Genomic DNA, 24,537 nt, shown 5'->3' with positions numbered 1-24,537 from the left:
CAGGTAAGTATCCACTTCCTGTAGGCAACATGTTTGAAGGTTTGCTACATATGATAAACCGGGTAGTTTGGGCCGTGTGTATATCAGACAATATACCACGGTATTACACAAAAAGACTTGTTTACTGTTCTAGTTATGTTGGTAACCAGTTTATAATAGCAATAAGGCACCTCAGGGGTTTGTGATAATGGCCAATATACCACGGCTAAGGGCAGTTCTTATGCATGACGCAACGCAGAGTACAGCCTGGATACAGCTGTTAGTCATGGTATATTGGCCATATACCACACCCCCCCCGAGGTGTCTTATTATTATATACGGTCTGATATACACCTGCTTTCAGTACAAACTGGGTGGTTAGAGCCCTGAATGCTGATTAGCTGAAAGCCGTGGTATATCAGACCATATACCACACCCCCCCCCCGAGGTGTCTTATTATTATTATATACGGTCTGATATACACCGGCTTTCAGTACAAACTGGGTGGTTAGAGCCCTGAATGCTGATTAGCTGAAAGCCGTGGTATATCAGACCATATACCACAACCCCCCCGAGGTGTCTTATTATTATTATATACGGTCTGATATACACCGGCTTTCAGTACAAACTGGGTGGTTAGAGCCCTGAATGCTGATTAGCTGAAAGCCGTGGTATATCAGACCATATACCACAACCCCCCCGAGGTGTCTTATTATTATTATATACGGTCTGATATACACCGGCTTTCAGTACAAACTGGGTGGTTAGAGCCCTGAATGCTGATTAGCTGAAAGCCGTGGTATATCAGACCATATACCACAACCCCCCGAGGTGTCTTATTATTATTATATACGGTCTGATATACACCGGCTTTCAGTACAAACTGGGTGGTTAGAGCCCTGAATGCTGATTAGCTGAAAGCCGTGGTATATCAGACCATATACCACAACCCCGAGGTGTCTTATTATTATTATATACGGTCTGATATACACCGGCTTTCAGTACAAACTGGGTGGTTAGAGCCCTGAATGCTGATTAGCTGAAAGCCGTGGTATATCAGACCATATACCACAGGTATGATGAAACATGTATTTTTAACGTTAACGTTAACCATGGTATATTGGCCATGCATAGTACCACAGCCCCTCACGCCTTATTGCTTAAATCTCTCTGTGTGTGTGTGTGTGTGCGTGTGTGTGTGTGTGTGTGTGTGTGTGTGTGTGTGTGTGTGTAGATTGCTCTGGACACAGGCTACTGGACGGCCATCAACCATTTCTTTGTGTGGGGCTCTGTGGGCTCCTTCTTCACCATCATGTTGGCTATGCACAGCCAGACTCTATTCAGCATCTTTCCCAACCAGTTCCACTTCGTAGGCAGTGCCCAGAGCACACTGGTCCAGCCGCTGGTGTGGCTGACCATCGTCTTGGCCACAGTGATCTGCATCGTTCCAGTTCTGGCTTTCCGATTCCTCAAACTGGACCTGAAACCACAGCTCTCTGATATGGTGAGAACAATATGCTTCTGGCCACACTCACAGCTCTCTGATGCGGTGAGAACAATATGCTTCTGGCCCCACTCACAGCTCTCTGATACGGTGAGAACAATATGCTTCTGGCCCCACTCACAGCTCTCTGATACGGTGAGAACAATATGCTTCTGGCCCCACTCACAGCTCTCTGATACGGTGAGAACAATATGCTTCTGGCCACACTCACAGCTCTCTGATACGGTGAGAACAATATGCTTCTGGTCACACTCACAGCTCTCTGATGCGGTGAGAACAATATGCTTCTGGCCACACTCACAGCTCTCTGATACAGTGAGAACAATATGCTTCTGGCCACACTCACAGCTCTCTGATACAGTGAGAACAATATGCTTCTGGCCACACTCACAGCTCTCTGATACAGTGAGAACAATATGCTTCTGGCCCCACTCACAGCTCTCTGATACAGTGAGAACAATATGCTTCTGGCCACACTCACAGCTCTCTGATACGGTGAGAACAATATGCTTCTGGCCACACTCACAGCTCTCTGATACGGTGAGAACAATATGCTTCTGGCCACACTCACAGCTCTCTGATACAGTGAGAACAATATGCTTCTGGCCACACTCACAGCTCTCTGATACAGTGAGAACAATATGCTTCTGGCCACACTCACAGCTCTCTGATACGGTGAGAACAATATGCTTCTGGTCACACTCACAGCTCTCTGATACGGTGAGAACAATATGCTTCTGGCCACACTCACAGCTCTCTGATAAGGTGAGAACAATATGCTTCTGGCCCCACTCACAGCTCTCTGATACGGTGAGAACAATATGCTTCTGGCCACACTCACAGCTCTCTGATACGGTGAGAACAATATGCTTCTGGCCACACTCACAGCTCTCTGATACGGTGAGAACAATATACTTCTGGCCCCACTCACAGCTCTCTGATACGGTGAGAACAATATGCTTCTGGCCCCACTCACAGCTCTCTGATACGGTGAGAACAATATGCTTCTGGCCACACTCACAGCTCTCTGATAAGGTGAGAACAATATGCTTCTGGCCACACTCACAGCTCTCTGATACAGTGAGAACAATATGCTTCTGGCCACACTCACAGCTCTCTGATACAGTGAGAACAATATGCTTCTGGCCCCACTCACAGCTCTCTGATACGGTGAGAACAATATGCTTCTGGCCACACACAGCTTCTGATCCTAATCACTGATCCTAATCACTGATCCTACTCACTAACACATTGGATAGGTGAAAACAGAAGATAAACTCCAGATAGCATTCACCAATTGCCAGGCCGTCATTGTAAATAAGTATTTGTTCTTAGTTGACCTGCCTGGTAAAATAAAGGTAAAATAAAATAGTAATTCAGTCATGTGAAATCAGTGGAAGGGATGAAGAAAGGATGCTGGTTCATGACCACTTCTTTATGATCCTCTGTTCCTGTCTCAAAGTCTTTCAGTGCTCATCTACATCAATCTGGCCTTCAGTCTGGCCTTCAGTCTGGCTTTCAGTCTGGCCTTCAGTCTGGCCTTCAGTCTGGCCTTCACTCTGGCCTTCAGTCTGGCCTTCAGTCTGACCTTCAGTCTGGCCTTCATTCTGACCTTCAGTCTGGTCTTCAGTCTGGCCTTCACTCTGGCCTTCAGTCTGACCTTCAGTCTGGCCTTCAGTCTGGCCTTCAGTCTGACCTTCAGTCTGGCCTTCAGTCTGGCCTTCACTCTGGCCTTCAGTCTGGCCTTCAGTCTGACCTTCAGTCTGGCCTTCAGTCTGGCCTTCAGTCTGGCCTTCAGTCTGTCAGCCATGACTCCTGTCTTCTCTCTATACTACTGTGATTCTGTCTGTTTGTATCTTCATTGCTGTGACTGAAATCACACCAATGCCCCCTAACTCTACCAATGATTAACTGTTTGTGCGTACGCCAGCGCTCTCTGTATCCCATCACTTATCTTCCCTGTAAATATTGACTCTGAGTCTGTGAATATACCTTCATTCCCTCGAGAACAGCTGTCCCTATCACCTTATAATATGTCATTATCACTAGGGTTTAATATTGTCCGAAAACATTCTACACGTTCTACACATCCTTCCTGAGAAAATTGCAACCGTACTGAAATAAATCTGACATAATTATACCACAGATAGAACAATGAGACAGATATTTCACCGGATGTGTAAATGTGAAGCATCCGATTGCCATTCCCACTCACTACCAAATATGGTAGTGAGAGGAAGCCCAGTGGCTGACAGTGGGATAAGACGGAAGGAGATGGATTTTGGCCGACATTCTGCACATTTTCTCATCTGGGAAACATTTGACCTCAATACAGTTTTCTGTCCCCAAAACTAAAGTCTGTTATGAACAGAGTGGACTACATTTTGTAGATTTGAACCTTTGCCAAAGTTGTAAAAAATGGCATTGTTTAGAAGGAATGCAAAGGCTAATTGAGTTATTGCACACGCTCACTTCACAAAGTAGGCGTTTCCTAATGGAAATATGCAGATGTATGCTAGAATGAGCTAATAGGGTCTCGCTAGCTTGTGCTTGGCTCTGCCCACTATTTTGCTTGTTCTGCCCACTATGACTTATTTGTTTCATTTGGAAAGACAGGATGTGGTCTATTTTGGTTTAGTTATAAAAAATCTTTGATTATACCACTGTAAATTGAGAAACACGGACAGGAAACTAATGGTTTCTTGTTGTATTTTACTCAACTCAAAAGTTCTGTCAAAGTCACCACAAAATGTGTTAATGTAGCCTAAATGTAGCGTAAAATATGATGAGGTTATTAGCCTACAGGCTAGTAAAAAATGTTATTTGTTTTAGCTTACCCATAACTTTGACTGAAAGATGCCTGCCAGCTTGTTGGCTCTTTTCACTCCCCCTGGACCTGGCTATCAGGGGGATTCAAAAGGTTGTGGTTTATGACCTGGACCTGGCTATCAGGGGGATTCAGAAGGTTGTGGTTTATGACCTGGACCTGGCTATCAGGGGGATTCAGAAGGTTGTGGTTTATGACCTGGACCTGGCTATCAGGGGGATTCAGAAGGTTGTGGTTTATGACCTGGACCTGGCTATCAGGGGAATTCAGAAGGTTGTGGTTTATGACCTGGACCTGGCTATCAGGGGGATTCAGAAGGTTGTGGTTTATCATAACCTGCCCATTATGGTCACTTTGTCACAGGGAACATATCATATGTTCCACTAAACAAACAGACAAGGAAATATGCCTAGTAGTGGAGGACAGCACAGCGGTTGATCAAATCCCTGCCAATCTGATGAGTCCAGCCTTTCTACTCATTTGTGTTATTGTAACATCATGGAACAATGTTGCAAATGTCTATTTCGTCGAGAGCGTTTGTGGACACAATGTACCTACCATCTTGTTAACAGTGAGTATAGCTGGAGCTTTGTGAATGTGAAGTGGAGATTGCCTTCAGTAACTGTGTCAACAGGTCGTGTGTAGCCTACACATGATAGTCAGCAATGCAGTTAATGGAAGTCATGCATGTAAGTGATGTTTTCTAATGAGGACTATGTTGAGCAGGCCTATAGGCTAAATATGTAAAGGCTGCTAGCGTTGTGATGACTGGTCTAATGTAGGTTGTGAAGCCAAGGAGTCGTTATGTTCGGTTCATGCATGCAGCTATCGTGCATATTTAGTATTTTTGCATTAGTGCTGCGTAACATTTTTTAAGTTATTGGTCTACAGGACCCGTCAATATTTCTCTCCCGAAACGGGAAGGAGCTTGGTCAGGAAGTCCCAGGATACCGGTCACCAGTGTTAAACCCTACATGTCCCTTTATACTAAGAAATAACCCTCCTGTCTGTCCTCTCTACCCTCTACCTCTCCCTTTCCCCCCTCCCCATCTACCTCCCCTGCTCTCCCTCCCCCTCTACCTCCCCTGCTCTCACCCTCCCTCGCCCTGACCCCTCTCCCCCCTCCAGGTGCGTTACACCCAGCTGGTGCGTCAGAAGACGAGGAAGCCAGCGGGTCGATGCATGGGAGGAGTCAGGGGCGGGGGCGTGCCTGAGGGTCGTCTGGGGGCGAGGGGCGGGTTCAGGAGGTCAGGATATGCCTTTGCCCACCAGGAGGGCTTTGGGGAGCTCATCACCTCTGGGAAGAACATGAGACTGTCCTCCCTGGCCCTGGCCAACTTTGCCTCCAGACACAGCTCCAGCTGGATAGACACCCTGCGCAAAAAGAAACACTCAAATACACATCCCCCGCAGAACACCTCAGGAGAGAGCAGCCCGGCACCTAGCTATGTGTCGGGATCGGCTCCCCCCCTGTCTAATTCATCCTCTCTCCTGGGGGGGTCACAGGATACTCCCCTGGAGGAGGGAACACACACGCTGCCTGTCATACTCCCACAGGTGGCTTCTGGCCCTCCCACAAACACACCTCCAGCGTTAGCTCCAGCCCAGGTCCCCTCTGCTGACGCTCTCACTCCCACCTCTGTGAGGAGTCCTGGGGGAGACTCGGTTGGTGGCTGGAACCTTAGTCTGGGCGCTGTACAGGTGAGATACTGTCATCTTTAATCTCTTTCTCACACACACAACCTCACACACACACAACCTCACACACACAACCTCACACACACACAACCTCACACACACACAACCTCACACACACACAACCTCACACACACACAACCTCACACACACACACAACCTCACACACACAACCTCACACACACAACCTCACACACACAACCTCACACACACACACAACCTCACACACACAACCTCACACACACAACCTCACACACACACAACCTCACACACACACACAACCTCACACACACAACCTCACACACACACACAACCTCACACACACAACCTCTCACACACACAACCACACACACACACAACCTCACACACACATAACCTCACACACACACACACACAACCTCACACACACACACCTCACACACACAACCTCACACACACAACCTCACACACACAACCTCACACACACACACAACCTCACACACACAACCTCTCACACACACAACCTCACACACACACATAACCTCACACACACACACACAACCTCACACACACACAACCTCACACACACAACCTCACACACACACATAACCTCACACACACAACCTCACACACACACACAACCTCACACACACACAACCTCACACACACACACAACCTCACACACACACAACCTCACACACACACACAACCTCACACACACAACCTCACACACACAACCTCACACACACACAACCTCACACACACACACAACCTCACACACACACATAACCTCACACACACACAACCTCACACACACACATAACCTCACACACACACAACCTCACACACACAACCTCACACACACACACAACCACACACACACAACCTCACACACACAACAGTAACTGTGTGTTCCATCTGTCCTGCAGGATGCTCTATTTGGTTGGAGGGGCGGCGCCTCTCGCACCAGCGGAACCAGCAGCCCGGGACCTCCCCCTGTTCCCAAGGAAACCAACCACACCGTATGAGACGGACAGACAGATGGACAGATGATAGAAAGAAGAAGGACAGGCTGTCATATCCCACTGGATTCTCTTGGAATACGTGAAGAAATACTGCATTTGGAAGTTTGGAATACTGAAGGTGGTATGTTTGGAATGGCACTCACCCTGGGTTAGGAAGAGATCCAAAGTGGCAGCCATTGTAGGCGGAAGGCATGCACACCCATCAACACCCACTGGCATTTGTATGACACTGTCGTTGCAATAGTGTTGGTACATGTATGTTTCCGTCTGAAAGACTACTGTGATTATTATTATTTGACCATGCTGGTCATTTATGAACATTTGAACATCTTGGCCATGTTCTGTTATAATCTCCACCCGGCACAGCCAGAAGAGGACTGGCCACCCCTCATAGCCTGGTTCCTCTCTACGTTTCTTCCTAGGTTTTGGCCTTTCTAGGGAGTTTTTCCTAGCCACTGTGCTTCTACACCTGCATTGCTTGCTGTTTGGAGTTTTAGGCTGGGTTTCTGTACAGCACTTTGAGATATCAGCTGATGTAAGAAGGGCTATATAAATACATTTTTATTTCAAATCAATTTTATTTGAAAGACAGTGTGTGGTAGTTGTAATAGACATGCTCAGACTACCCACAACCCACTTCTCTGTCTTCTTCAACCAATGAGGCAGGCTGAAAGAAGCACTTCTTCATGCAAAGGATGAAACCATCTGCTGAAGAGCTTGGTACCACAGGGTTCCGGACAGAAACCCCGCTCCAACAGCACCGCTGTGGTTCAGACATGACTATACTATTTATACAATGGATCATATGTCATAACATCATATCAGATTGGTTCAAAACAAAGTATTGAATTGAGTCTTTATGACAGAAGAGAGGTTCATTTGATCATCAGAAAGGTGGTGAATTGAGTCTTTATGACAGAAGAGAGGTTAATTTGATGGTCAGAAAGGTGGTGAATTGAGTCTTTATGACAGAAGAGAGGTTCATTTGATCATCAGAAAGGTGGTGAATTGAATCTTTATGACAGAAGAGAGGTTCATTTGATGGTCAGAAAGGTGGTGAATTGAGTCTTTATGACAGAAGAGAGGTTCATTTGATCATCAGAAAGGTGGTGAATTGAGTCTTTATGACAGAAGAGAGGTTCATTTGATCATCAGAAAGATGGTGAATTGAGTCTTTATGACAGAAGAGAGGTTCATTTGATCATCAGAAAGGTGGTGAATTGAGTCTTTATGACAGAAGAGAGGTTCATTTGATCATCAGAAAGATGGTGAATTGAGTCTTTATGACAGAAGAGAGGTTCATTTGATCATCAGAAAGGTGGTGAATTGAGTCTTTATGACAGAAGATAGGTTCATTTGATCATCAGAAAGGTGGTGAATTGAGTCTTTATGACAGAAGAGAGGTTCATTTGATGGTCAGAAAGGTGGTGAATTGAGTCTTTATGACAGAAGAGAGGTTCATTTGATCATCAGAAAGGTGGTGAATTGAGTCTTTATGACAGAAGAGAGGTTCATTTGATGGTCAGAAAGGTGGTGAATTGAGTCTTTATGACAGAAGAGAGGTTCATTTGATCATCAGAAAGGTGGTGAGTTGAGATGAAATAGCAGAATGCGTGTTTTTATGATGAGCTGCTGTTAGACATAGTACTCCAATACACCTGTCTGTATCCAGCTGTTAACCAATCATAAACATGTCTTTAATAGGCCAAGTACTGCTATCTACCTTCTCTAATAATGTATGACAGCGTGTAAACCAATGCAGTAGTGTAGAGCTGTCCCTCTAACCTGTACAGTCTGTATGAGGAATGTCTCTAGAACCTTATCAGTGGTCCTGGTCTTTGTATTCATGATTACATATTGCTGTGCCACCATGCCCAAAGGCTTAGTCAAACCAGACAGGCTGCACCATCCTACACTCTTATGGGAACATACTACTGTACATTCTCTATCTGTCTGCCTGACTGAAATGTTCACATACATAGTCCGTCTGTTGTTTTAGCCAATAACTTGGCAGGACACTGAGGGGTTCAGTCAGCCAACCAATGACTGAAGAATGCAGGATGCTGTCCTTGCTGGAATGTTGTAGTATATGTCATCATAAGTTCATGGGCAGAGTTTCTGTGTTCACTATAGTTCTCAGTGAGAATGCCATTTTAACCTTACAGGACACAGCAAGACTCCTCTTCGTCATGTTCTTCTTCATCCTCCTCCACTGCACCATATTGGTGACCTGCTGCTGGGCCCACAGACAGAACTACAGTTATATATCTGACTCTGAGCCCCACCCGTACTGGGCTTAAGAGAGAGGAGATGGACTTCTAACAACAACCTGGGCCTCCATGTTGCTTTGGGGCGGACTGACTCTGAGGCGTTGTGAGAGACAATGGACAATAAGCCCTCTATGGCGTCCATGTTGCTTTGGGGCGGACTGACTCTGAGGCGTTGTGAGAGACAATGGACAATAAGCCCTCTATGGCGTCCATGTTGCTTTGGGGCGGACTGAGTGTGGGGAAAGTATGCTAATATGTGCTTATGCAGTCAGACAGGAACCTGTAGTTACCTAGAGACTGAGCTGGTCTAGGAACAGGAGAACGTGTTAATGAACGGAGGCTTGGGAGGGAGGGATCAGGGTTATTATTATTAAGCCTTAATAAATCCACAGTAATGATGATCAACCCAGTTCATCCCTCTACTAGGCATGTCATCATGTAACGTATTCCTTCTATACAGCAGGGGAAACAAACCCAGTCCTCCAGGGCCACTGGAATGATGCTCTCACTGTTGTACTCTACAGCATACAGCTTCTGGTTAGAAAGATATAGGGTGAAACTAGGTGAGACAGCTGTTGTACTCTACAGCATACAGCTTCTGGTTAGAAAGATATAGGGTGAAACTAGGTGAGACAGCTGTTGTACTCTACAGCATACAGCTTCTGGTTAGAAAGATATAGGGTGAAACTAGGTGAGACAGCTGTTGTACTCTACAGCATACAGCTTCTGGTTAGAAAGATTATAGGGTGAAACCAGCACAACCAGTCTCTGCTGGACCTGTCTCTCCCTGCAGTAGAGGGTTCAAACCACCTGTAAGTCAGTGCAACACAATATCACACTCAATTTGTGCAAATACGTACAAAAAGTATTTCAGCAGATTTTGTGTATTTTAATGTGGCTTAATTTGTGTGAAAATACAACAAAAAAATGCTCTTAGGTTTGCCCCCTAATGTATTACTGTTTTGAGTTTTGGCACCTCTTACAAAGTTTTGCTTTAAAATATTGTGGCGTTCTGCCAGTGGCACATAATTATAAACAGTAGGGGCGCCCTATTTCAGTCCACTTCAAGCACTGGTGTCATAGATAGATACAGCAGGTTGATGTTGGGTTTCAGTGAGAACGTTCAAGTTAAGAAAGTTACTCAAGTCTTTGTAAATCCAAAGAGGAAGTGTCAACTGAAATATAATTATTTACAGTTGACAAAGTATGATTTCATTTGTAGGGTGACTGTACAGGGAATAATGTTTATAATGAGGGAAACAATCAATCTAACCTATTTATAGCACTTTTTACAGACGTTTGTCTCAATGTTCTTAACCGCAACCCGGGCCTTAACTCCATAACCAAAAGAGCAAAACAAGGTGAACGTGGCCTTCGGAGAAGCAGGTTATTATTACTGACCATGTCATTAGGACATGTCAAGATTACCACAAAATGTTTGCTCAATCTCCTGAAAAAGCAGTGTACTACGTAAACCTAGTGTTTGTTTTGTCACATACTCTCCCCAGCGCGCTGGCTCCGCAAAAGTGCTTCTGGCCTTTCGCCCTTCAAACATGGACAGTTTTATCTGGAAAGGAGTTTGACACATGGACACGACACTATCTGTACTTTCGCAATGTCCGATTTCTGAGAGTTCATGTTGTCTGACCAGAAGAAACTGAGATTTGGAGATATATTCTCTCTGTATCGCTGAATCGTTACATATTGCGGGATAAACGTAATTGTAATTTCCGATTGAGCCGACATGCAGCGTTTACCGTGAATACTGTCTCCGCTAAAGCGGGAACATTACCTTGACTTTTCAATCACGCTGTAAATCTGAACTTCCGCGATACGGATTGAATAGAGCCCGTTGGGACTATGTGTGTGTGTGTGTGTGTGTGTGTGTGTGTGTGTGCGTGCGTGTGAGAGAGAGAGAGAGAGGGGGTGGTCCATTTAGTTGATGCCTGGGGTGTAAGGACAAATTCATGTAGTTCCCTCCCCGTTTCGTCGTTTGAAACGTTTCTGCAACAGATCTGGTGATGTCTTCGCTTCTGTTATTTTATTAAAACACAGAAGGTGGTCTGATCTATTTCAGTTATGTAAATCAACAGCTGCTCATAACGGCAGTCCAGACTCAGGCCAGCGGAGAGGTAGTCTGGAGAGCTTGGACGGGAACAGGGACAACTTGTATAACGTTTTTTTCTGCGTTTCAAATGAGTGTTAATTTATGTCTGAAAGGGAGCAGCTTTATAATCTGGTCTACTGATATGGTGTGATTGGATTTACCGACACAGAGAGATGTCTCGTATTAAAGAAGCGTAAAGATGCCATCGTTGATCAGGCTGGCGGTTCTCCTGTCTGCGCTGACAGTCCACTGCTTTCTGGACGGGACCTGTCCACGGAGAGGTAGGTTTATTTTATTACTGGATTATATCAATCAAATATTTAATATATCTTGTTTCATGCCTAAAGGCTAATTATTTTATGTTCATTTATGTTTAGGGTGTCCACCCACTCTGCCCAGAGCGGGGGAACGCGCTATGGTGATGAAATGTCCTTATGTTATAAAATACATTTTAAGAAGGGGCACTTTCATGGAAAAGTCCCCATGAAGTTATCAAATTAGATATTTGGAGCATATCAAATGAAAGCTACGAGTTTATATTTTGGGTGAAATAAAGGCATGGATGCATTTTTCTTAAATGTTCCATCTTAAAATTTTGGCATAAGTAAAGGCTTTGATTTCTGGATAAACAGATGGGAAAAGGGGTTTCCACTTCACAATAACAGCACTTACAGTTGTCCAGGGAAGCTCTAGCAGCACTTACAGTTGTCCAGGGAAACTCTAGCAGCACTTATAGTTGTCCAGGGAAGCTCTAGCAGCACTTACAGTTGTCCAGGGAAGCTCTAGCAGCACTTACAGTTGTCCAGGGAAGCTCTAGCAGCACTTACAGTTGTCCAGGGAAGCTCTAGCAGCACTTGCAGTTGTCCGGGGAAGCTCTAGCAGGGCAGACATTTGATGAACTAACTTGTTGGAAAGGGGGAATCCTATGACAGTGCCACGTTGAAAGTCATTGAGCTCTTTAGTAAGGCTATTCTACTGCCAATGTTTGTCTATGGAGATTGCATGGCTGTGTGCTCGATTTTAAACACCTGTCAGAAACAGGTGTGGCTGAAATAGCCGAATCCACTCATTTGAAGGGGTGTCCACATACGTTTGTATCATTAGCATTATATCCAAAAAGTTTGATTTCGTAACCTAAATATAGAACTTTGTAGACAGAGCGGTGTTGCTTTCTCATATGGACTATTGAGGATTTGACATGTTGTGGTGGTCATCTGCAAAGTTGTTTCTGCTAGTCGCAAAAAGCTAAATTAACATGACATGAGCTGAATTGCATGTAAAAGGCTTTGAAAATCAAAAGCTTTTGGTAAGCTCAGTGCTCTGTTGACATTTTACAGAGATAGAGTACTAGGGGGTAACTAGGCCCCACTAAGAACAATGTCTAATTGCTGACACAAAAAAAGCTATGTTCTGAGGGGGAAAAAATGTTATGTATGGCCTAGCCAGTGGCCTAGCCAGTCTCCAGATCTCAACCCCATAGAAAATCTTTGGAGGGAGTTGAAAGTCCGTTTTGCCCAGCAACAGCCCCAAAACATCACTGCTCTAGAGGAGATCTGCATGGAGGAATGGGCCAAAATACCAACAGTGTGTGAAAACCTTGTGAAGACTTACAGAAAACGTTTGACCTCTGTCTTTGCCAACAAAGGGTATTTAACAAAGTATTGAGATAAACTTTTATTATTGACCAAATACTTATTTTCCACCATAATTTGCAAATAAATTCATTAAAAATCCTTCAATGTGATTTTCTGGATTTTTTTAATCATTTTGTCTGTCATAGTTGAAGTGTACCTATGATGAAAATGACAGGCCTCTCTCATCTTTTTAAGTTGGAGAACTTGCACATTTGGTGGCTGACAAAATACTTTTTTTGGACATGATTTGGAAAGGCACACTCCTGTCTATATAAGGTCCCACAGTTGACAGTGCAGAGCAAAAACCAAGCCATAAGGTTGGAGTAATTGTCCGTAGAGCCCCGAGACAAGACTGTGTCGAGGCACAGATCTGGGAAAGGGTACAAAAAAAATTCTGCCGCATTAATGGTCCCCAAGAACACAGTGGGCTTCATCATTCTTAAATGGAAGAAGTTTGGAACCACCAAGACTCTTCCTAGAGCTGGCTGCCTGGCCAAGCTGGACAATCAGGGGAGAAGTGCCTTCGTGAGGGAGGTGACCAAGAACCCGATGGTCACTCTGACAAAGCTCCAGAGTTCCTCTGTGGAGATGGGAGAACCTTCCAGAAGGACAACCATCTCTGCAGCACTCCAGCAATCAGGTATTTATGGTTGAGTGGTCCAAATGGAATCCACTCCTCAGTAAAAAGGCACATGATAGCCCGCTTGGGGTTTGTCAAAAGGCACCTAAAGGACTCTGACCATGAGAAACAAGAATGCCAAGCGTCACGTCTGTAGGAAACCTGGCAACATCCCTACAGTAAAGCATGGTGGTGGCAGCATCATGCTGTGGTGATGTTGTTCAGTGGCAGGGACTGAAAGTACAGAGAGATCCTTGATGAAAACCTCCTCCAGAGCGCTCAGGATCTCCGACTGGGTGAAGGTTAATCTTTCAACAGGACAACGACCCTAAGCACACAGCCAAGAGAACACAGGAGGGCCTTCAGGACGAGTCTCTGAATGTCTTTGAACGGCCCATCCAGAGCCTGGACCCGATCGATCCAACATCTCTGGAAAGACCTGAAAATAGCTGTGCAGCAACACTCCCCAACCAACCTGACAGAGCTTGAGAGGATCTGCAGAGAAGAATGGGAGAAACTCCCCAAATACATGTGTGCCAAGTTGAAGCATCATACCCAAGACTACTCTGTAATCACAGCCAAAGGTGCTTCAACAAAGTGCTGAGGAAATTGTCTGAATACTTACAGTTGAAGTCGGAAGTTTACATACACTTAGGTTGGAGTTATTAAAACTCGTTTTTCAACCACTCCACAAATTTATTGTTAACAAACTATAGTTTTGGTAAGTCAGTTTTGGACATCTACTTTGTGCATGACACAAGTAATTTTTCCAACAATTGTTTACAGACAGATTATTTAACTTATAATTCACTGTATCACAATTCCAGTGGGTCAGAAGTTTACATACACTAAGTTGATTGTGCCTTTAAACAGATTGGAAAATTCCAGAAAATTATATCATGGCTTTAGAAGCTTCTGATAAGCTAATTGACGTAATTTGAGTCAATTGGAGGTGTACCCGTGGATGTATTTCAAGGCCTACCTTCAAACTCAGTGCCTCTTTGCTTGACATCATAGGAAAATCAAATTAAATCAGCCAAGACCTCAGAAAAAAACATTGTAGACCTTCACAAATCTTGTTCATCCTTGGGAGCAATTTCCAAACGCCTGAAGGTACCACGTTCATCCGTACAAACAATCGTACGCAAGTATAAACACCATGGGACCACGCAGCCATCATACCGCCCAGGAAGGAGACACGTTCTGTCTCCTAGAGGGACCACGCAGCCGTCATACCGCCCAGGAAGGAGACACGTTCTGTCTCCTAGAGGGACCACGCAGCCGTCATACCGCTCAGGAAGGAGACACGTTCTGTCTCCTAGAGGGACCACGCAGCCGTCATACCGCTCAGGAAGGAGACACGTTCTGTCTCCTAGAGATTAACTTACTTTAGTGTGAAAAGTGCAAATCAATCCCAGAACAACAGCAAAGGACCTTGTGAAGATGCTGGCGGAAACAGGTACAAAAGTATCTATATCCACAGTAAAACAAGTCCTATATCGACACAACCTGAAAGGCTGCTCAGCAAGGAAGAAGCCACTGCTCCAAAAGCGCCATAAAAAAAGCCAGACTATGGTTTGCAACTGCACATGGGGACAAAGATCTTCCTTTTTGGATAAATGTTCTCTGGTCTGATGAAACAAAATTAGAACTGTTTGGCCATAATGACCATCGTTATGTTTGGAGGAAAAAGTGGGAGGCTTGCAAGCGAAGAACACATCACAACCGTGAAGCACGGGGGTGGCAGCATCATGTTGTGGGGGTGCTTTGCTGCAAGAGAGACTGGTGCACTTCACAAAATAGATGGAATCATGAGGATGGAAAATTATGTGGATATATTGAAGCAACATCTCTAGACATCAGTCAGGAAGTTAAAGCTTGGTCGCAAATGGGTCTTCCAAATGGACAATGACCCCAAGCATACTTCCAAAGTTGTGGCAAAATGCCTTAAGGACAACAAAGTCAAGGTATTGGAGTGGCCATCACAAATCCCTGACCTCAATCCCATAGAAAATGTGTGGGCAGAACTGAAAAAGTGTGTGCGAGCAAGGAGGCCTACAAACCTGACTCAGTTACACCAGCTCTGTCAGGAGGAATGGGCCAAATTTCACCCAACTTATTGTGGGAAGCTTGTGGAAGGCTAGCTGAAATGTTTGACCCAAGGTAAACAATTTAAAGGCAATGCCAACAAATACTAATTGAGTGTATGTAAACCTCTGACCCACTGGGAATGTGATGAAAGAAATAAAAGCTGAAATAAATCATTCTCTCTACTATTATTCTGACATTTCATTACTAGGATTAAATATCAGGAATTGTAAAAATAAAAAATAAAAAAAAAAAACACCTGAGTTTAAATGTATTTGGCTAAGGTGTATGTAAACTTCCGACTTCAACTGTATGTAAATGTAATATAAAAAAAACAGCATTTTTATAAATGAGCAAATTTTGTGTGTAGATTGATGAGGATTTTAATGTTTTAATCCATTTTAGAGTAAGGGTGTAAAGTAACAAAATGTGGAAGAAGTGAAGGGGTCTGAATACTTTCCGAATGCTCTGGATATCACTTGTAAATGATATACAAAATATACTACTTTCTAAACATGAGACAAGTTTGAAAGTCCAGGGTCCTGGGAACAGTATTGGTATTAGGCCAACATTGTCAAGGCTGGAGCCAATCGTGTTTACTCAGACCCAAGGGTAAACTAACAAGCCACAGATTTGTCAAAACCCTTAAATAATTCTGTTTCTACAGGGTTTCCTTCACATTATCAGCTGGTGTCACCAGTTTGGCTTTTGCCGGTCTTTATAGAGAATCTCCAGTGTCTAGTGACAGCAGCTTTATGGAGGTTGGGGCCACAGACAGAGAGATTGTTATACTATTTGTTTATTTTTAGTAAAGAATGTTCATCAGTAAACATTTAGACAAATGTTTTGTAGCTCTGTGACAGAGCTTTAATGGTGGGAGAAAGGGATAGGGGAGGAGAGAAACAGAATAACAGACAGGGTGAGAGACAAAGAGAGTTTGTTCAAGAAGAGACAGGCTGAGAGAAGATAAATACTGAAAGGAGATGGAAGAGAGAGACTTTGAGAAAGAGGAGGGAAGAAGGGATGTGTTGAAAGAGGAAGTGAGAGAGGGGTTGGTGATCAGTTATGCAATGTGTTCTCTCAGTTTATCTGTACTGCCCAGTCAACCACAACCTATACCCCTCAACGTGTGTGTGTGTATAAGGGTACATCTGTGCCTGCATGTGTGTCCATGTCTGTGTGTCTCTACAGTATTGACTCATTATGTCTTTCTCTCTCCCTCCAGACCCCCCTCCCAGGGTGCTGGTTGTGTCCCCAGGCAGCGTTCTGGTCTTGGCCTGTAGTGGTCAGGTGGAGGTGAACGGGCTGGAGGTGATGGTTAACAGGGCCAAACACACCAGCACCACCGCTGGAAATGGAAAATACACCAGTGTCATTACCGGAGTACACCCCACCACTGTCAGCACCACAACAAACACCACATCTAACGGAACCCCTGTCAGCACCACAACAAACACCACATCTAACGGAACCACTGTCGGCACCACAACAAACACCACATCTAACGGAACCACTGTCAGCACCACAACAGACACCACATCTAACGGAACCACTGTCAGCACCACAACAGACACCACATCTAACGGAACCACTGTCAGCACCACAACAGACACCAAATCTAACAGAACCACAACAAACACTACATCTAACGGAACCACTGTCAGCACCACATCTAACGGAACCACTGTCAGCACCACAACAGACACCACATCTAACGGAACCACTGTCAGCACCACATCTAACGGAACCCCTGTCAGCACCACATCTAACGGAACCCCTGTCAGCACCACAACAGACACCACATCTAACGGAACCACTGTCAGCACCACATCTAACGGAACCACTGTCAGCACCACAACAGACAGTGATAATGGAACTACAGTCAGTGCTATAAAAGACGGCAGTGATAATGGAACTACAGTCAGTGCTATAAAAGACGGCAGTGATAATGGAACTACAGTCAGTGCTATAAAAGACGGTAGTGATAATGGAACTACAGTCAGTGCTATAAAAGACGGCAGTGATAATGGAACTACAGTCAGTGCTATAAAAGACGGCAGTGATAATGGAACTACAGTCAGTGCTATAAAAGACGGCAGTGATAATGGAACTACAGTCAGTGCTATAAAAGACGGCAGTGATAATGGAACTACAGTCAGTGCTATAAAAGACGGTAGTGATAATGGAACTACAGTCAGTGCTATAAAAGACGGCAGTGATAATGGAACTACAGTCAGTGCTATAAAAGACGGCAGTGATAATGGAACTACAGTCAGTGCTATAAAAGACGGCAGTGATAATGGAACTACAGTCAGTGCTATAAAAGACGGCAGTGATAATGGAACTACAGTCAGTGCTATAAAAGACGGTAGTGATAATGGAACTACAGTCAGTGCTATAAAAGACGGCAGTGATAATGGAATAGACACATTTTCTACTAGAAAGGACACTATTGTCCTTACCGTAACAGACACTCCTGTCACAGATGATACCGGGACAGACAGTAAGAAGAAACCCGTCATCAGGAACACTCGTGCAGGAAACCACACTCTTACTGTGAGAGAAGTTAACAAAGGGAATGGAGAGAATGAGGAAGATGAAACAGAGGAGGAGCACAAAGGAGGAGGAGAGCAGAGGGATACAGGGCGGAGTCTTTTCACTGTCAATCAACCAGGACATACAGATACACAGAAACTATTTCCTCTTACTGGGACATCGCTCCAACCAACCAGAGACAGCGGAGTGGGAGGGGCTGACACTGAGCTGTCCTCTAATCGGTGGACTGATGCGATGGACAGTGAGCATGACTATGAGGAGGGGGGGGGGGGGATGGTGAGGGGGCTGAGAGGGAGGTCTCAGTGGAGACTGAACGGGAGGCCGCTGAGAGGAGGAGAGGAAAGAGGAGGAGTAGTGGTGTTAGGGAGGAGAGGCGCCACTCTGACCCTGCCCTACCTGGCGGTGGGTGACTCTGGGAACTACAGCTGCCACCGCGGGGGCAAACTGGTCTCCTCTCTGAGGGTGAGCGTGGCAGGTGAGTTATACTGATGGCATCTCTCTGTCTAACATCATCACCTCTGGCCATTGAAGCTGACAACCATACTGTATGTGTTCTGTGAAGTGTGAATCAGCAGCAGACATTCATGGTCACATAAGAACAACGGACAAACATTGGATTTTCTCCTGGAATGTCTTTCAGTTCCCCCAGAGAGGCCTAAGCTGTCCTGCTATAAGAGGTCACCCAGCAGTAAGATCCGCTGTGATTGGACAGCCAGTCAACCGGTGACTCCTGTCCCTCAGTGCTACCTCCTCCTACGGAAAGGGTGAGAGCCCACATCTTCTTTTCCTTGTTTCTCCTCTTCCTCATCACCCCCTTCTTCCTCGCCCTCATCACACTCTTCTTTCTCCACTTCCGCATCACACTCTTCTTTCTCCACTTCCGCATCACCCCCTTCTTCCTCGCCCTCATCACACTCTTCTTTCTCCTCTTCCTCATCGCCCTCTTCTTTCTCCACTTCCTCATCACCCTCTTCTTTCTCCACTTCCTCATCACCCTCTTCTTCCTCCTCTTCCTCATCACCCTCTTCTTCCTCCTCTTCCTCATCACCCTCTTCTTTCTCCACTTCCTCATCACCCTCTTCTTCCTCCTCTTCCTCATCACCCTCTTCTTTCTCCACTTCCTCATCACACTCTTCTTTCTCCACTTCCTCATCACCCTCTTCTTCCTCCTCTTCCTCATCACCCTCTTCTTTCTCCACTTCCTCATCACCCTCTTCTTTCTCCACTTCCTCATCACCCTCTTCTTCCTCCTCTTCCTCATCACCCTCTTCTTTCTCCACTTCCTCATCACACTCTTCTTTCTCCACTTCCTCATCACCCTCTTCTTCCTCCTCTTCCTCATCACCCTCTTCTTCCTTCTCTTCCTCATCACCCTCTTCTTTCTCCTCTTCCTCATTCATTTGTGTTAAATGACTTACTTTATCATACAGATGATGCCAACAGAACAGTGTGGGTGGAATACTAACTCTCTCTTTCTCTCTCAGTCTATCAGGGTCATTCTCTCGTGTCAACTGTTCCTACTCCGCTCTGCTGTCTCGGTGTTGGTGTGCTATAGGTCATCAAGAGAAGGAAAGTAGAGAGCCACACCTGGCCTACCTGTGTGTCACCAACACTGCTGGCAACACCACCAGCCCTCTCCTAGACTTCACACCTCTGGACATTAGTGAGTGTGTGTGTGATATGTGTGTGCGTAAAGCATGTGTGTGTGTCTGTGTGTGTGTATGTGTGATATGAGTGCGTGCGTACAGGCATGTGCGTGTGTGTCTGTTTGTGTGTGTGTGCATGCATGCAGGCATGTGCGTGTGTGTCTGTTTGTGTGTGTGTGATGTGTGTGCGTACGTGCAGGCGTGTGTGTGTGTGTGTGTGTGTGTGATGTGAGTATAGGTTTGTGTGCATGCTTAACAGACCACTCAATGAGACACCTTGCTAACATTCTCCTCCTCTCCCACTCTCTCCCTCCCTCTCTCACCTTTCCCCCCTCCCTCCCTGTGTGTAGTTAATCCAGACCCCCCCAGCTCAGTGGTGGTGAGGGGTGTGGAGGGGCAGGAGAGGAGACTGAGGGTGGGCTGGGCTGTTCCTCACTCCTGGAAAGAGAGAGACCGCTATCACGAGCTGCTTTATGAGCTCAGATATCACACCATGCCACACGGAACACAGGTGTGTGGCTTCACATGCGTGTGTTGGTGTGTCTGTGTGTTTGTGTAATGACCCATGTTGTTCATCTAGCCTGCTCTGTTCTGGGTGTTGGTGTAATGACCCATGTTGTTCATCTAGCCTGCTCTGTTCTGGGTGTTGGTGTAATGACCCATGTTGTTCATCTAGCCTGCTCTGTTCTGGGTGTTGGTGTAATGACCCATGTTGTTCATCTAGCCTGCTCTGTTCTGGGTGTTGGTGTAATGACCCATGTTGTTCATCTAGCCTGCTCTGTTCTGGGTGTTGGTGTAATGACCCATGTTGTTCATCTAGCCTGCTCTGTTCTGGGTGTTGGTGTAATGGCCCATGTTGTTCATCTAGCCTGCTCTGTTCTGGGTGTTGGTGTAATGGCCCATGTTGTTCATCTAGCCTGCTCTGTTCTGGGTGTTGGTGTAATGACCCATGTTGTTCATCTAGCCTGCTCTGTTCTGGCTCAAACAGACATTACTTTTTCTATTTTGTCATCTGTGTGTATTTTTGGTTTTACTATCATTGTGGTGACCAAGAAGTCCTCACAAGGTTAGTAAAACAAGGACAATTCAAGTGGGGACATTTCACCAATCTCCACAAGGAAAAGGGCTATTTTAGGCTGAGGGTTTAGATCTATGGTTAGGGTTATAATTAGGGTTAGGGGGTTTGCGGTTAAGGTTAGGTTTAGGGAAAAGGGAAAATAGTATTTTAAATGTGAATAAGGATAGTAAAACAAAAGTGTTGGTGTGTGTGTGTGCATGTAGATAAAAGGGACCACCACAGCCCGGTTCTACACTATAACAGATGCGTTGCCAGGAGTACAGTACCTGATCCAACTCAGAGCTAAGGAAGAGTTTGATGGCCACTGGAGTGAATGGAGCACGGCTGTCTACGCCAACACCTGGACAGGTAACACACACACCAGATCTGTACGTGCTTAATTCAACTCTTCCATACTATCATCCAGGACCAGGCTAACGAGAACCATCCAGCCCATAGACAAAGGTAGTCATGACAACCCCTCCCTGTTCCTTCCTTTCTGCTCTGGTCTCTAGTCTTAACAGATACCTTCTACAGAGCTTTACAGCTTACCTGTCAACTCCCTTACCCTTCAACGGATCCTGTTCATGTACCCAGCCAGACACACACACCTCTACACTAGTGGAAGTATTAGCCAGTTAGCTGTGTATGTGTGAACAGGTGTGTGGTTCATGGTGAATGTCCTTTATTACAGCCCCTGTGCCAACTGCGTTCAGCGATCTTTCTACTGTTATGGTAAGAAACACACACACACACACACACACACACACACACACACACACACACACAGTGCTCCTAGTTGTTTAATCTCTCTGTTTGACATCTTACTTTCTCACATTGTCTCATTCTGTCTCTCCAGCAGGACTACACAGACGACACAGATTCTGGCTCTGGTATGACAGAAGAGACATCAGGTTAGTGGGACAGAGAGCTACTGTATGTCGATTGGATGAAGTTACAGTGTGTTTGTGTTAGAGAGAGTTAAGTGGGATATTTCAATGTCAGAAATCCCCCTACCTTACAGAAGGCCATAACAGGAAGCTAATGTCATAACCTCATCAACTGAACGTGCTTCAGGAAACACAGAACCTGTGCCAACTCATCTCACCCCATTCTTCAAGTTTCACACAAATACTGTACACACACACACACACGTCAGTATAATAGTGTAAAAGTTTATTAATATCATGACCTTTCACCTGCACTCTCTCCCCCTCCCTCCCTTCCTCCCTCTCTCTCCCCTCACCCTCTCTCTCCCTCCCCCTCCTTCCCCCTCTCTCCCTCCCTCCCCTCCTTTCTATTCTCTCTCCCTCCCTCCCCCTCCTTTCTCCTCTCTCTCCCTCCCTCCCTCTCTCTCACTCTACCGACCCCTCTCTCTCTCCCTCCCTCCCTCTCTCTCTCTCTCTCTCCCTCCCTACCTCCCCCTCTCTGCCTCCCAACCACTCTGTTTTCCCCACTCCCTCTCTTTCTCTCTCCCTCCCTCTCCCTCCCAGTCTCTGAGTCTCGGGGTGATGTGGAGGTGTGGCCTCATGTCCTGTGGGTGGTTGCTTCCTGTGTGCTGCTGTCCATCACTCTGTTGTCCACCTACCTCTACAGGTAAACCACTCCCCTCTGTTCTTCACCTCCACTCTGATCCTCTCATTCTCACTACGATAACTGTATTCAGTCTGAACAATCTATGTTAAACCCTTTCCTGTACATATCTATGGTTATCATGATTAACCATCAGTTAATTAACTAGCTGTTAAGTTTGTCATCTACAGAAAAAACAAGCACAACACCATTTATCTAAATACCTTCCCCTCTCTCTTGTTCCCTTTCTCATTGCACACTGCCTTTCCTCCCTCCTTTCTCCTTCTCTCTTTCCTACACCCTCTCTCTCCCCGCCCTCCACCCACCCTCTCTCTCCCCACCCTCCACCCGCCCTCCACCCGCCCTCTCTCTCTCGCTCTCTTAGACACAGGGAGAGGTTCCTGTCTAAGCTGTGGAGGTTGAGTCCCGTCTCCTCCTCTCCTGCTTGCCCCTCCCCCCCAGTCACAGTCCTGCCTACCCAGGAAGGACATGCCCTCGTGAACTTTGACCACCCAATCTACGGGGAACCTGTCCCACAGGAAGAAGAGAGGAAGGAGGAGGATGAAGAGGAGGAAGAAGAGGAGAAGGGGAAAGTTATTCGCTTTAACAACACAAGCTATTTTCTGGTCCAGAGCAAATGATATGCCTGCTCTTAAAACAAACCCCTTACCCTCTATCCCAGGCCCTTGCCGCTAGCCCCCTGTTCCCTAGTCCAGGCTGGAGAAGCCCTGTTATTTCACTGTTTGGATGTGTGTAGTATTTTGTTCTCATTGGGGGAAATGAGCCAGTAGAGTAATTATGTAAATATTCATTTGTGTGTCTATAAAAAAGTATTGGGTTTTTGTAAATAATTTTGTCAGAATGAAATAAATAGTTTTGAATACAAACTTGTGTTAAGAGAGTTTATTTAGAAAATGCTGTTCTGAGTGTATAATGACATTTGTAGTGAAGGAAATGTATTTGTGCCCAGCAGGTGATGGTAGTCGTCTATAAATGTGTTGTACACAACAACTAGGATATTTTTATTTGGATATACATGCCATTTTTACTGGGATCTGTCACTGACCGTTTTACACTGAATGTACAAAACATCCGATTCAATCCGTGTAGATGAAGGGGGGGGGCAGGTTAAAGAAGGATTCTTAAGCCTTGAGAAAATTGAGTCATGGATTGTGTGTGTGTGCTATTCGGTGTGAATGGGCAAAACAAAAGATTTAAGTGCTTTTGAACGGGATATGGTAGCAGGGGGAGGGGGTGGGTTCAACTAAATATGAAGGTGTTCTTAATGTTTTGTCCACTCAGTGTAAAGTCTTGTTAACAATACACACTGAAACAGGGCCTCTCAACCAGGGGTACCAGGACCCCTAGGGGTAATGACCTGTCCAAGATTCATGAGACCATAGGCCTACTGCCTAAATGCACACGACGGGGTACTTCAGGGGTACTCTGGGAAGAGCAACATGTAGTTGGTGGTAGTGTAACCAAGGTACTCTGGGAAGAGCAACATGTAGTTGGTGGTAGTGTAACCAAGGTACTCTGGGAAGAGCAACATGTAGTTGGTGGTAGTGTAACCAAGGTACTCTGGGAAGAGCAACATGTAGTTGGTGGTAGTGTAACCAAGGTACTGTGGGAAGAGCAACATGTAGTTGGTGGTAGTGTAACCAAGGTACTGTGGGAAGAGCAACATGTAGTTGGTGGTAGTGTAACCAAGGTACTCTGGGAAGAGCAACATGTAGTTGGTGGTAGTGTAACCAAGGTACTCTGGGAAGAGCAACATGTAGTTGGTGGTAGTGTAACCAAGGTACTCTGGGAAGAGCAACATGTAGTTGGTGGTAGTGTAACCAAGGTACTCTGGGAAGAGCAACATGTAGTTGGTGGTAGTGTAACCAAGGTACTCTGGGAAGAGCAACATGTAGTTGGTGGTAGTGTAACCCGAAAAAGTTTGAGAACCACAGCACTAAAACCTCTCACCTTTCCAC

The 24,537-nt window shown here is 45.5% G+C and overlaps 2 protein-coding genes across 4 annotated transcripts in view; both read left to right on the top strand.

The window, feature by feature from the left end:
- The window catches only part of LOC115127454 (phospholipid-transporting ATPase ID-like), a 233,356-nt gene extending 223,141 nt beyond the window's left edge, over positions 1–10,215 (top strand). For both annotated transcript variants that reach the window (XM_065006880.1, XM_065006872.1), the window contains 4 exons: positions 1–3; positions 1,214–1,483; positions 5,439–6,011; positions 6,914–10,215. The exon at positions 1–3 is cut by the window's left edge and continues 243 nt beyond it. In XM_065006880.1, the coding sequence (XP_064862952.1) occupies positions 1–3; positions 1,214–1,483; positions 5,439–6,011; positions 6,914–7,012 (945 nt within the window). In that variant the 3' untranslated portion in view covers positions 7,013–10,215. The remainder of the gene's footprint in view (positions 4–1,213; positions 1,484–5,438; positions 6,012–6,913) is intronic.
- A 570-nt stretch (positions 10,216–10,785) lies between these two features.
- On the top strand, positions 10,786–23,445 carry LOC115127703 (uncharacterized). 2 transcript variants are annotated; one of them, XM_065006893.1, is made up of 10 exons: positions 10,786–11,667; positions 16,953–18,758; positions 18,924–19,047; positions 19,768–19,946; positions 20,280–20,440; positions 21,211–21,355; positions 21,681–21,721; positions 21,849–21,900; positions 22,480–22,582; positions 22,944–23,445. In XM_065006893.1, exons 1-10 carry the CDS (start codon positions 11,586–11,588, stop codon positions 23,197–23,199), a joined length of 2,949 nt encoding a protein of 982 aa, XP_064862965.1. In that variant the 5' UTR covers positions 10,786–11,585; the 3' UTR covers positions 23,200–23,445. The 2 variants fall into 2 exon arrangements, with proteins under 2 accessions (XP_064862965.1, XP_064862957.1); XM_065006885.1 differs by having other exon boundaries at positions 10,787–11,667; positions 21,846–21,900.
- The last annotated feature ends 1,092 nt before the right edge of the window (positions 23,446–24,537 follow it).

The sequence above is a fragment of the Oncorhynchus nerka genome, linkage group LG3 (assembly GCF_034236695.1).
Source record: "Oncorhynchus nerka isolate Pitt River linkage group LG3, Oner_Uvic_2.0, whole genome shotgun sequence".
NCBI classification, from domain to species: Eukaryota; Metazoa; Chordata; class Actinopteri; order Salmoniformes; family Salmonidae; genus Oncorhynchus; species Oncorhynchus nerka.
Note: the sequence above shows the minus strand (reverse complement) of the source record. Positions and strands in the feature narration are given on the sequence as shown.

What these genes read in the sequence shown, in the direction of transcription:
- LOC115127703 (XM_065006885.1), top strand. Translation starts at nt 11,586, where the DNA reads ATGCCATCGTTGATCAGGCTGGCGGTTCTCCTGTCTGCGCTGACAGTC. An exon ending in TACCTCCTCCTACGGAAAGG is followed by an intron (nt 19,048 to 19,767) that starts GTGAGAGCCCAC and finishes TTTCTCTCTCAG; the next exon opens with TCTATCAGGGTCATTCTCTC. An exon ending in CTTCACACCTCTGGACATTA is followed by an intron (nt 19,947 to 20,279) that starts GTGAGTGTGTGT and finishes CCCTGTGTGTAG; the next exon opens with TTAATCCAGACCCCCCCAGC.